Genomic DNA, 12,853 nt, shown 5'->3' with positions numbered 1-12,853 from the left:
CCCAGGGGACTTGTCTATTTTCACACTCTGCAGTATTTCTAATACCTCTTCCTTGTGAACCTCAATCTCTTCTAGTCTAGATGCAAGTATCTCTCTATCTTCCTCGCCAACATTTTCATTTTCTATAGTGAACACTATAGGAGCAACAGTACAAATGGATTCAATTCTACTTTATCGCATGGCAATCCAGATGATGAAAGACTTCCAGACCCAACCCTAAAAGAGTCAGAGCAAAATACTAATATAAACCAGCAGACCAGAAAGCAACTGAGAAGTGTACGAGGTAACAAGTGAAGAGATAATTCACTAAATATGGGAGAACAAACAAGCACATATTTGAGATACATTGCAATATACTTAAAGTAAATGACGTCATATCAATCCTAAAAAGTTCTCAAATTTGTTTTACAGTGCATTTGTGTCTTTTTTAACTTCAATACAATGAGCAACTCAAATCCACACCAGAAATGCACTGGCAAAGAGTCACTGGACTGAAATGTTAACTGATTTCTCTCCACAGATCCTGCCAGACCTGCTGAGTTTTACCAGCAATTTCTGTTTTTGTTCCAGAAATGAATGTATTAACCTATACTCAATTGTGTCTCTGCTACAGAGGTTGTACAGATATCCTTAGAAATAAGACAAAAATTAGCCAGAGCTCTTTTCATCGCAGTCCAAAGACTCTTCCTGGAATTGGATCTTTAGAGGGGGAAGAGTGTACCAAGCCTAGCCGTGATGCATAATGTGGCACAATTCACACAGGAACGGATAGAGTTAACCATCTGTAACAAGTAACAACATTAATGCCATAAATATTTTGTGAATGAGAATTAATAATCAACAATAATGGACAGAAATGTTGGACTTTGATACCATCATGTTGATTATTCTGGAAAATCAGTCATTTGAACAGAAAGCTAGGGGTGATGGTGGGTGGGGTGTAAATCAATGATCTATTAAAACATATACAGAAAATGTCCCAGAAAAAAAAGTGCACGTGCTCGCACAAGCGGCTACATGCATGTGTGTCAGCACTGATGTGGGGAGGCATATTGATTTTTTTTAAGTGGATTGGTTGGGCTGTGAGTACACACACATACACAATACACATGAGTTGGCCCATGCACATGTCAGTGATTTTCTGGTTAGTGGCACTGCACCAGTAGAACCTCCTGGTCACATTAAAAAGAACCACATGACAAACTGTAAAAGTCAAAAATGTTCACTGTAAAATAAGCATTTTCATAATTTAGAAATAATTTTGACTTTACAACACTAATTAATCAATTGAAGAAACTTTGGAACGTACAGTTAAAAATCTAATGTTACAGGATTGAATTTAGTCAGCACAGATGGAACATAGATTAGTCTTTACCGTGACTTAGAAAGATTTACTTTCCCATGATGTTTGTGAAGATAGAATCTTCTGTTCTTTCGTTGACTGGGTAATTGAGCAGCTTGGGGGCTGGCTAAATGGAGGTGGTGTTTATTTGCATTTCGCCAATGCCACCCCCCCAACCCCCACCCCACATGATCAGGACTTGGGACTAATCTTAGTACTCCAGCCGATTTCTGAACCAGAGAAGTTTTTACCAGTTAGTCATTCAGGTTGCTTTTTTTTTCCATTCAGATTTAATAAATTAAAACTTCACCATCTCTCAGGGTGGGAACTGAACCTATGACAGCACAGATTTAACCTGGGTCTCAGGTTTACTAGTCCAAATGACATTACCACAATGCATCATCTCCCTTCTGCTCACTGCTGCTTCGCATTCTTTAATTGTGGAGAAAGTGCAACTGCAGATGCTGGAGATCAGAGTCAACAGTGTGTTGCTGAAAAAGCACAGCAGGTCAGGCAGCATCCGAGGAGCAGGAGAATCGACGTTTGGAGCATATGCCCTTCATCAGGAATGAGGGTAGTGGTGGGGGGGCCTGAGAGAGAAATGCAAGGGGGTGGTATCTGGGAATGCAATAGGTGGATGAAGGTGGGGATGGTGATGATGATAGGTCGGAGTGGAGGGTGGAGTGGATAGGCGGGAAGGAAGATGGACAAGTAGGAAATCAAGAGGGTGGTGCCGAGTTAGAGGGTTGGATTTGGGATAAGGGAAATGAGGAAACTGCTGAAATCAACATTGATCGTGTGTGGTTGGAGGGTCCCAAGATGGAAGATGAGGCGTTCTTCCTCCAGGCATCAGTTGGCTTAGGTTTGGCGGTTGAGGAGGCCCAGGACTTGCATGTCCTTGGTGAAGAGGGAGGGGGTGTTAAAGTGTTCAATCACAGTGCAGTGGATTTGATTGATGCATGTGTCCCAGAGATGTTCTCTGAAACATTCCGCAAGTTGGTGTCCTGTCTCCCCAATGTAGAGGAGACCACATGAAGAGCATCAGTCACAGTAGATGATGTGTGTGGAGGTACAGGTAAATCTCTGTCGGATGTGGAAGGATCTTTTGGGGTATGGGTGCAGGGTTCGCACTTCCTGCAGTGGCAGGGGAAGCTGCCAGGAGTGAGTTGAGGGCTGGTGGAGGGCATGGATATGACAAGGGAGTCGCGGAGGGAATGGTCTCTGTGGAACACAGATCCTTTAATGATCACTTTTAAAATTAATTTCAGCACTCACTTAAATTATCTTTTTTTTGTATTGGATATTTTCTCCTGAAGTTTATGTTTACTGTCATGGGAACCTGATTGTTCTCAAATTTGCTCCGCCCCATTTCCCCAAATGAACTAAACATCTGGACCATCCTTTAACCTGATGTAAAAAGGGCTGGACAATGCTATAGACAAACAGCCGTGCAGACCACAATTAAATCTCATTTAAACCACATTAACAATATAAAATTGCTCAATTCTAGTCTGAAATCACAATACACAAGACTTCAGTTATCTCAATTTTAGCAAGGAACCCAATATAAAGCTTTCTTCTCACAAGTGGATTCCCCAAGCTTAAATGGCATTTTCACATTGGAAGGTGTCAACCCCAATTTCATTACACTAGTTATCGACATGTTGTTTATATCTTGACAGACATCATTCTCAATGTAATACAAAATACAATGCTGAAATCCATCTAAAGTTATTTGCAGAAGCTTTGTTGAAGATAAAAGATTTTGGCTGTTAAAATTTATTAATTTAACCAGCTCTATTACAATCCTGACAGTTCTCTGTGTGGTAGGTATATCTGATTCACCTACACTAAAACAATTCCTAAAGAAACTGCTACTATAGCATATAGCTAACAGCAAGGTAGCATGCAACATCATTCACCAGTGTTATTCTGTTATGCCAACGTGGTTGTCACCAGCCAATTCCTCTAGTGTACAAGTGGTTTGAGACATCTGTCTACTTTAGGTAGTCTCAAGAAATTGCATCACTGCATGTTACTGTCTGCTTATCCCTGTTGGACGGCAGCGTGAGAGTATATTAGGAGCTATGAAGTGACAACGTAGTTCTTGCGGATGAATGACATTCCAGTCAGCACTGATGATTCACTAATGTCCTTTAGGGAAGGATCCTGCCTTCCTTACCTGGTCTGGCTGACATGCAACTTCAGACCACAGCAATGTGATTGACTCTTAACTACCTTCTAGTTTATCAGAGCCATTTCACTCAGGTGAAGGAATAATAGGGATGGGCGATAAATGCTGGATCACCCTGGCACAACCACATCCCATATATGAATAATAAAAGTACCATGGATGTTGGAGACTTGAAATAGAAACAAAATGCTGGAGAAACTCAATAGTCTGGCAAAATCTATGGAGTCAGAAATTAAGTTAACATTCTGTCTCTGGTATCGAAGTTGAAATGCCAAATGTTTTTCTCCACACATGCTGATCTAAGGCTTGAAGTGTTCACTTTGCTACTGTCTATACAGATGGTATTGGACCTGCTGAGTTTCTCCAGCACTTGGTTGTTAAATCATGCAGCAATAATTATTCCTCCCTTAACTCCAATGAAAAACCTTCCATCAAAAACTCTTCTTTACAATAAAATACATAAAGTAATGAAAAAAAATTAAAGGTGTGAAAACTGGAACATGTTAGGTCAATAAATCACAAACCTACACTATAACACAAACATCAGCCTCTGATTTAATATCCATAGTTTCAGTTACTCTGAATGAGGTAGGCGTTACCTCAATTCTTACGGATTCAATATTTTAAGTCTCCAGTGTCAAGTAGACTGTACAGATTTTGTATAAATAAAAGTATTCAATATTCAACTCTAATCATCTAATGGTTATACCAGAGACCTTTCAAAGACTGAAAATGATTTTAAAAAGAATACTGACCCAAATTGGGTGCTGTGATCACGTGCCGACATATTGGGGCAAGTCTAAGGAACCTGTACGGAATATACAAAACCAGATGCATTAAATTAACATTTTTTTCAAGACAGATGTTAAATCGGTGAGGTGTTAAGAAATTTAGATCTGGCTTTACTCTTTAACTCTCAAATGTATGATTGTTTTTCAATATGACCTGACTGAGGAACATACATACATGTTAAAAAATCAACATAGAGCATAACCGCACAGTACAGGTCCTTCAGCCCTCAATGTTGTGCCGACCTGTGGAACCAATGTGAAACCTATCTAACCTACAGTATTCCATTTTCATCCATATGTCTATTCAATAACCATTTAAATGCCCTTAAAGTTGGTGAGTCTATTACTGTTGCAGGCAGTGCGTTCCAAGCCCTATCACTCTCTGCATAAAGAACCTGCCTCTGACATCTGTCTTAAATCTACCACCCCTCAATTTGTAGTTATGCCTCCTCGTACATGCTGACGTCATCATCCTAGGAAAAAGACTTTCACTGTCTACCCTATCTAATCCTCTGATCATCTTGTATGTCTCTATCAAATCCCCTCTTCGCCGCCTTCTTTCGTATGTCCCCTCATGCTAGCCATCACCATCCAAGGAAAAAGGCTCTCACTGTCCACCCTATCTAACCCTCTGATTATCTTATATGTGTCAATTAAGTCACCTCTCAACCTTCATCTAACGAAAACAGTCTCACGTTCCTCAGCCTTTCCTCATAAGGCCTTCCCTCCATATTAGGCAACATCCTGGTAAATCTCCTCTGAACCATCTCCAAAGCTTCCACATCCTTCTTATAATGTGGTGGCCAGAACTGTACACAATACTCCAAGTGCGATCGCACCAGAGTTTTGTACAGCTGCAGCATGACCTGACACCAAAACCTGATCCCTCTACCAATAAAAGCAAACACACCGTATGCCTTCTTAACAACCTTACCAACCTGGATAGCAACTTTCAGGGATCTATGCACATGGACACAGATCTCTCTGCTCATCTACACTGCCAAGAATCTTACCATTAACCCAGTACTCTGCATTCACGGTACTCCTATCAAAGTGGATCACCTCACACTTTTCCGCATTAAACTCCATTTGCCACCTCTCAGCCCAGCTCTGCAGCTTATCCATGTCCCTCTATAACCTACAACATCCTTCAGCATTACCTACAACTCCACCGATCTTAGTGTCAACCATATATTTACTAACACACCTTCTACGCCCTCATCCAGGTCATTTATGAAAATGACAAACAGCAGTGGCCCCAAAACAGATCCTTGCGGTACCCCACTCGTAACTGAACTCCAGGATGAATATTTCCCATCAACCACCACTCTCTATCTTCTTACATCTTGCCAATTTGTGATCCAAACTGCTAAATCACGCTCAATCCCATGCCTCAGTATTTTGTGCAATAGTCTACTGTGGGGAACCTTATCAAACGCCTTACTGAAATCCACAGTTCAACAGTTTCTCAGCAGCAGTAGAAGTGGGTAAAACGTAAGTGGAAAAACTTAGAAGACGTTCTGTATTTCTCTCAACCTCAAAAACCAGGGCCTGTTGAAAAAGCAACTTGGGACAATAACCATTCACTAAAAACAAAACTTATAAACTTGTCATTGCTCAAGAAATAAGACAAAAGCTATAAAGAGTCAGAATTTGGGTTTAAAGTCTAACATTTCAAGGACTCTCCCCTACTATCGTGCCAGTATCGATACCATACACCCACCTTTTTAAGCTTATTTCCTCTGATTGTTTGTGCCTGCTGTCTGTTTTAGGGTTGGAAATAAAATTCTTTTTTTCACACAAGAAAATGTTTCATTAGTCTTTTTCATTTTTATCTGGTTAATTAGGTTTTAATTGAAGTGTATAGCTACATACTTAAATATATTTACTGCAACAGACCAAAAGAGGATTCAAGTGAAAGGATCCTAACCTACTTCCTCATTCAGTTGTTACAATAATTACTTTATCACATTAAGAGACTTGGGAGGCAAAAATATACCTTGAAGTTTTTGCTTTGGTTAGAAAAAAATGGTGCCTGGGGATATCATGGCAGAGGAGAAAGTGAGGACTGCAGATACTGGAGATCAGAGTCGAGAGTGTGTTGCTAGGAAAGCACAGCAGATCAGGCAGCATCCGAGAAGCAGGAGATCGACGTTTCAGGTATAAGCCCTTCATCAGGAAGGGGGCACATACAATACCAGTCAGGGCAGCAGTCAATCTATCTTGGTTACTCTATAACAGATGAGGCACATTAATTTGTCTGATCAGTATATTGTTCAAACTTGTATTAAGTTTTGAAAATATCTGATAGAAATTTCTCCCTTTGTTGTGCTTGGTAGTCATACAACGTTGGATAGCTAAATTAACTTCCAGTTGATGTTTGGTTTAATTTAATGACAACTTGTCAACAGTAACACAACTCAAAGTGCCAACAGACACAGTTACTTTTGAAAGCCAGCACTAACTGAACAAAAATACATGAAAATAGCAAGAAGTGAATTCAGCAAAAAAGAATTAATATGCTAATTTTGTCCCTATTTGACTTACAGAAAGGATTATTAATGAGTCACTTACACAGAGAAAAACAAATCTGAAAAGCCATTATGAATTATTTCAAGAAATATTGCAGGAGAGTTAAGAGAAAATCAATCACATAAAAATGTTTTAAATGTAAACACTATGCAAGTTGCTAAACACAGAACATGCCAAAAATCTAAATTTCAATAATTTCGAGTCAGCATTGTTTTATTTGTGTGTGTAAACAAGAACTAGGTCTGAAGTCCACAATTTAACACTTTACGTTGTTTTACTTTAGTCTTTTAGTTGTCAAATCGTTGGTCTGTCTGTAAATTAACCAGAAGATGGACGACATTCTGAAGGTGGGCTTCCCACACCCCAAGGATATCTGGTGGAGCCAGCTTACCCTGTTATAAACTTTCAGGTGATACATCTTTTAATTTGTATTAAGTGAGACTTCCAAGTGGAAGTCAAATTCAAGAGCTGTCAGACAACTAGGTGCTGGAGTTCTGTACAGCAGGAACAACAGGATTTATGTCCATTGTTGGTAATACAGGTTGGCCAAGAAAGTGGTCTTCAGCAATGGACCCAATTAGATTCTGGGAGTCTGATGGGAATTAGTTCTGTTCAAAAACCATAACTTAAATTCCTATCTTACTCTACTAATACTCAAGTTTTTTGGTAACTGTTAAAGTCTGTCAACATGACAAAGTAAGTAGATTTCAAAGAATCACAGAGGATCATCTGGGGTCTCCCTCAATCCAAAGCAACATAAATGCAAAATTAGTTAATCCAACACAAATCAAATTTATTTTCTAGAAAATGTCACAGCTATTTACCTGACACACGTAATTTTATGAAATTAACCTTTGTCCAGTGCTCCTCAGTAAGATTCTACAGCTTAAAACTGTCAAGCCCACTACGACATTTTCAGTCAAGATAAGCTGACCCAAGAGTTATGTGAGATATTTTCTAATTAACCGAATCAGAGATGCTATCATATCTCCAGAGAGATGGGAGCTGAATCCTCCAGGTATGGATCCTACAACAGCCCATCCAAGAATGTGTTACACTACTTATCTATTGGAGAGTCCTGTGACAGTATTAGATGCATCAACATTATCAGCACTAGCTTTCCTCGCATGGAGAAATAGTTGGAACTTTGTTTCAGTAATAAAGTTTAGAAACAAAATTAGAGTTAAAAAATAGTTAATGAGGAGTTCACTGGAGGACTGCATTTTTGAAAAGTTTCAAGTTGAATGTATAAAGCACATGGAGGCATTTTTCTGCACTAAGTCTGTACAATGGCCTTAATTTGCATGCATACCGTACTCTCTACCCTGCAACTGCCAACATTTCACCTCCAATCTTTATCCTCCTTGTCCCTAATTGACACAGAAACATATACCATCACATTTATCAGTATGGTAGAAGAATAATATGACTTCCAAAAACAGGTACATGGAAGAACTTCCATAGATTATGGCATGGTTATCAATGAAACATTTGATCCACTGGAGGTACAGTTGAATGACTGTTAACTATGTCAAGTTCAGTGGATATTAAATGTGCCCATGAAAAAAACAATGACAAAATTATCAGGTCCCTCTTCAACATACCACACTTTTTTTCTTTTAAGCCTATGTTATATGGACTCTTGAAGTTTTTTAAGGCAGTTTTGTATTCTGTTGTGCAATTGATATTAAATTGATCATTTATAAACTTGACTCAAATGTTTATCATCCACAAAGTAACTTACCAGCAGCTTCTCCTTTTCAATATCTATCCTCAAACTGAATATTGGTACACCTGTAGTTTCCACTCTGAGCTATTTGCCACTTCAGAGAACTGAATCATAAGCTAAACTATAGAATTAACTCATGCACACATACCACTTTAAATTTCCTAATCTTCAGAAAAGACAAACAGCTGAAGTAGAAATGGGTCTTGTTTGGTTATATTAGAACAAAGGAAAACAGTGCAAAGGTTGTCTGGATTTAATAGATATATTCAAAGGCAGCTACAGTTGGCACAATTAATTTTTATGCTTCTCTATAAAAGGGTGATTAACAGCATTGCCAATAAAATCTTTTTACATTACAGAAAATCTTTTTTGCTTTTAAAGGCGAGGGAAGTAGAGAAGTTGCAAACTTCAAGGCTTATTACTGCAGCAAGGGAAACCCCAGAAGATTTTTTTTCTGATTGCTGGTGGCAGTCCCAGAAGGAAAACCACCTGAATAGCTGGGAAAGTATTGAAAGACTACACAAAAAAAAACCTAAATAAAAATGATGGCTTGAATTTACTTCATAGAATCTTAGAACTGTGTTCCAACTCTAATTGTGTTGCACTTCACTCACTGCTATAAATTTGGGATCAGTTTATCATAAGCATAAGGTTCAATGAACAGTAGTGCTAAGTTAGACTTTATGCTGTGTCAGACAGAAGGGTCAGATATAGCAAGCAACCACTACCATGGTGCATGAACTGAATGAGTGCTGAAATAATGTTACACCATCTCCTCACCACTGGGTTATTTGCAGTGAAAGATCATGAAAACAGAGACATTAAAATTGGCAGGAACCAAAGAAAACAAACATACCAATAGCGATAAGATTGTATTTCTAAAAAGTACAAGATGCTATATAGAAAATTTCTCGATTCAACACCAAAAATTATATGTTTATTTAATGCAGCAAATAGTTCAACAAACAGCAACAAACTATCAACTTAAAGCAAAAATAATATTGGGGCATGTAATTGAACTTATATATTCACAGATAATTATATCAACAAGTTATTTTTAAACAAAGTTTCAATTTGACAGGTTAAAATTCAGGGGCATGGACATGTTGAAGTAAATTTTCAACTTACTGTCAACACCAGCTAAGATTGAACTGTGGTACTAGCCTGATGAAGTGGATACGTGCATTGAAACCGAAATAGCATGCTATAGGCAGAGCTAAGCAATCTGTGGGGACTCTGCCATTTCACCAATGTCACTAGACAAGCAATCCAGAACATTTGCAAAATATTCTGGGGACATGGGTTTAAATCCCACCAAGGCAAATGGTGACATTTCAATTCAGTTAAAAAAAAACTTAGAATTAAAAAGCTCACTTAAAGGTGAATACGTAACCACTAGATTGTTGTGAAAAGCCCATCTAGTTCATTTCATTTCGGGAAAGAACTGTGTAATCCTTACCCGGCCTGGCCTACTTGTGACCCCAGCCACACAACCATATTGTGCCATTGGGGATCAGCAATAAATGCAGCAAAGTCCTCATCGCCTAAAACGAGCAAAAAAGAAAATTCAGAGCTAAGCTCTGTGGTCCTACCACATGCACTCCTGAAAGGTGATTGATAAATAAAAAAACAGGGGTTGCTTTAGAAACATGGCAACTCTGAACACTGGTGAAACATACAGTTGTGCAGACACTTCAGCTTCGTCTGAAGTGATCTTCCAGCAGAACAGCTGAATGGATGGTACACCTCAGCCTGTTCCTGAGGTCTCCACCACCATAAATGCCAGTCTTCAACCATTGCTATTCACACCACATGCTGTCAAGAAGCAGTTAAGCACACTGGGCATAGCAAAGGATTGTTGGGCCCGACAGCTATAACACGGAGGACTCGTGCTCCATGTCTCTAGTAACCATGCCTTCAGCCATGTGACACCAGCAGAGCTATGACAATGTCATCTATCCAACAATGTAGAAAACAACTCTGTCCTGTCAGGATTCAAAATACACGGGAGCAGTGGGCAAAAGCTGCAAAGCTAAGAAAATTCAATCAAGGGAACAACCAACCAGAGAAAGAGTGCCCCGCAGGAATCAGTAAAGAGCTGCACACTCCTTAAAGCAGTGGTGGATTCTTTCTGCATTTGCTGTGGATAGGATCACAGTGCTACAAAGGGGAAAGAAGGGCTGCAAAAAGGTGTGACTCATTTTAAACCTTTCAACAAAGGAATACTCAGCCAGCTGAGAACTAGAAAAACAAAAGACATTGCGTTGATGAATTTTCGCCAACTAAATGTGGTGGAGTACAGTTTAAAGGCAGCAAAAATACAGCAGCTATGCAATTCAAGAAGATTGCTTACCATCACTTTCCCAAGGACAATTAGGGATAGCAATAAATTCCAGTGTTGCCAGTAACACCCACATTACTTGAACAAACCAATACATATACGCAAATATATTTACAATAATTTTTCCCTCAACCAATTTCTTTCTGACCATAATTAAAGCAAAAGGCAATGTTTAGTGGATGTGCTCTAAACAAGCCATACCTCCATGTTACAGCCAAAGGGGTGTAGACAGTGGGTGTTAAGATGATAGAAATGGCGTTTGGTTTTAGTCTTAACAAAGGGGGCATTACCAGTATGCATGAGGTCTTCTGGAAAAAAATGCATCATGAAATATTTTATGGAGTTATTATACACTCACTGCTTGATGAGAATAATAGTTTCTGCTGTCAGGAAACTATGAAGAACATGAATTTGAAACAAAGATATTTTATGGCCATAACTACAAGCAGATTTTAAACCAATTCATGTCTTCTATAACTGACTTTCCACTACAGAACTGGATCAGTATGGAGTGTCAACTTTAAAGTATGCCACATAGACTACAATTACAAAGTAAAGACAAATGCTTTGATGCAAACAAAATACTTATAACTTAGAGTATGAACCCAAGAAGTAGTCTAATAACCTCCATTTTCTCCCCTAAAACTGAACAAATCTGAGAGGTCTGCAGAAATGCTAAAATGTAAAAGATTAGTTCAAAAAAAGTTTATTCTTACCTCAGCTTATTGTGCCCTCATGACATCTCAAGGTGCTTCAAATTAGGTTAAACAGAAATGGCTATTCAGAGGGCCATGTAACATCTCTCCCTCAAGTATTTAGAACATTTAAGGGTGGTTATGCCAGAAACAATGTTGAGGACAGTGCAGAAGTAAATGAGAGCATGTTAAGTGGTAACCCGCAGTGTCGGTATTCCAAGTACTAGGGCAGGCAAGAGCATGGCAGAAAGCAGAGGAAGTCTGGGTTAAACTGCAATTTATTTCCATGTAAGATTTAAGGTAAATGAACTCAGGGCATGGATGGGTACATGGGACTGAGTTATTACAATTAATACAGAAACATGGCTGAGGGAGGGCCAGGACTGACAGCTCAACGCTCCAGAGTACAGGTGCTATAAGGAAGGAGAGAAAGCCAGTCAAGGTGGCGGGGGGGAGGGGCATCGAAGCAGTCCTGAGAGAGGACATTCTTGAGGCTTCATTCACTGCATCTATATGGATAGAACTGAGAAATAAAAAGGGGGTGATCACTTTATTAGCACTGTACTACAGGCCCCCAGTAATAGTCAGTGAGAGATTAAGGGAGCAAATATAAAAGGAAATCACTGACAGTTGCAAGCTTAATGGGGTTGTAATAGTCAGAGATTTTAACTTTTCTAACATCAACTGGGACTGCTTTGGTATTCAGGGCTTAGATGGAGAGAAATTTGTTCAGTGTTTCAGGAAGCATTTCTAATGCTGAATGTAGATGACTCTACTAGAAGGGCAAAACTTGTCTTCCTCTCGGGAGATAATGCAGGGCAAGGGACGGAAGTGTTGGGTGGGGGGTGGGCATTTTGCAACCAGTGACAATTCCAATACTTTTAAAATAGCTATGGAAAAGAACAGATCTGACCCAGAAATTAAAGCTCTCAATTGAGGCAAGGCTAATTTTGATGGTCTTACACAGGAACTTTCAAAAGTTGATTGGAGGAGGCTGCTTGCTTGCAGGCAAAGAAATGTCTGGTAAGTGGGAGGCTTTCAAAACAGAGTTAATGAGGGTTCAGGGCTAGAATGTTCCTGTTAGAGTGAAGGGAAAGGTTGGCAGGAGTAGGGAACCCTGGATGACTAGAGTTATGGAGGCCCTGATCAACAAACAGAAAGAGGCACAGGACATTTATTGGCAGCTGGGATCAAGTGAACTCCTTGAGGAGTATAGAGTATGTCAGAGT

At 39.3% G+C, this 12,853-nt stretch overlaps 1 protein-coding gene across 4 annotated transcripts in view; it reads right to left on the bottom strand.

Moving 5' to 3' along the window:
• Window positions 1-12,853, bottom strand: part of irs1 (insulin receptor substrate 1) — a 99,551-nt gene that overhangs the window by 48,793 nt on the left and 37,905 nt on the right. For 3 of the 4 annotated variants that reach the window (XR_006313483.1, XM_043702864.1, XM_043702865.1), the window contains exon 2: window positions 4,292-4,344. The exons of the other annotated variant lie outside the window; for it this stretch is intronic. Coding sequence is in view for 2 of the 3 variants with exons in the window: in XM_043702864.1 (XP_043558799.1) it covers window positions 4,310-4,344 (35 nt within the window). In the remaining variant the exon portion in view is untranslated. The remainder of the gene's footprint in view (window positions 1-4,291; window positions 4,345-12,853) is intronic. 4 annotated transcript variants of the gene reach the window in all.

The sequence above is a fragment of the Chiloscyllium plagiosum genome, chromosome 13 (genome assembly GCF_004010195.1).
Source record: "Chiloscyllium plagiosum isolate BGI_BamShark_2017 chromosome 13, ASM401019v2, whole genome shotgun sequence".
In the NCBI taxonomy this organism is placed as follows: Eukaryota; Metazoa; Chordata; class Chondrichthyes; order Orectolobiformes; family Hemiscylliidae; genus Chiloscyllium; species Chiloscyllium plagiosum.
The sequence above is the reverse complement of the archived record's forward strand: the minus strand, read 5'-3'. Positions and strand labels throughout refer to the sequence as shown.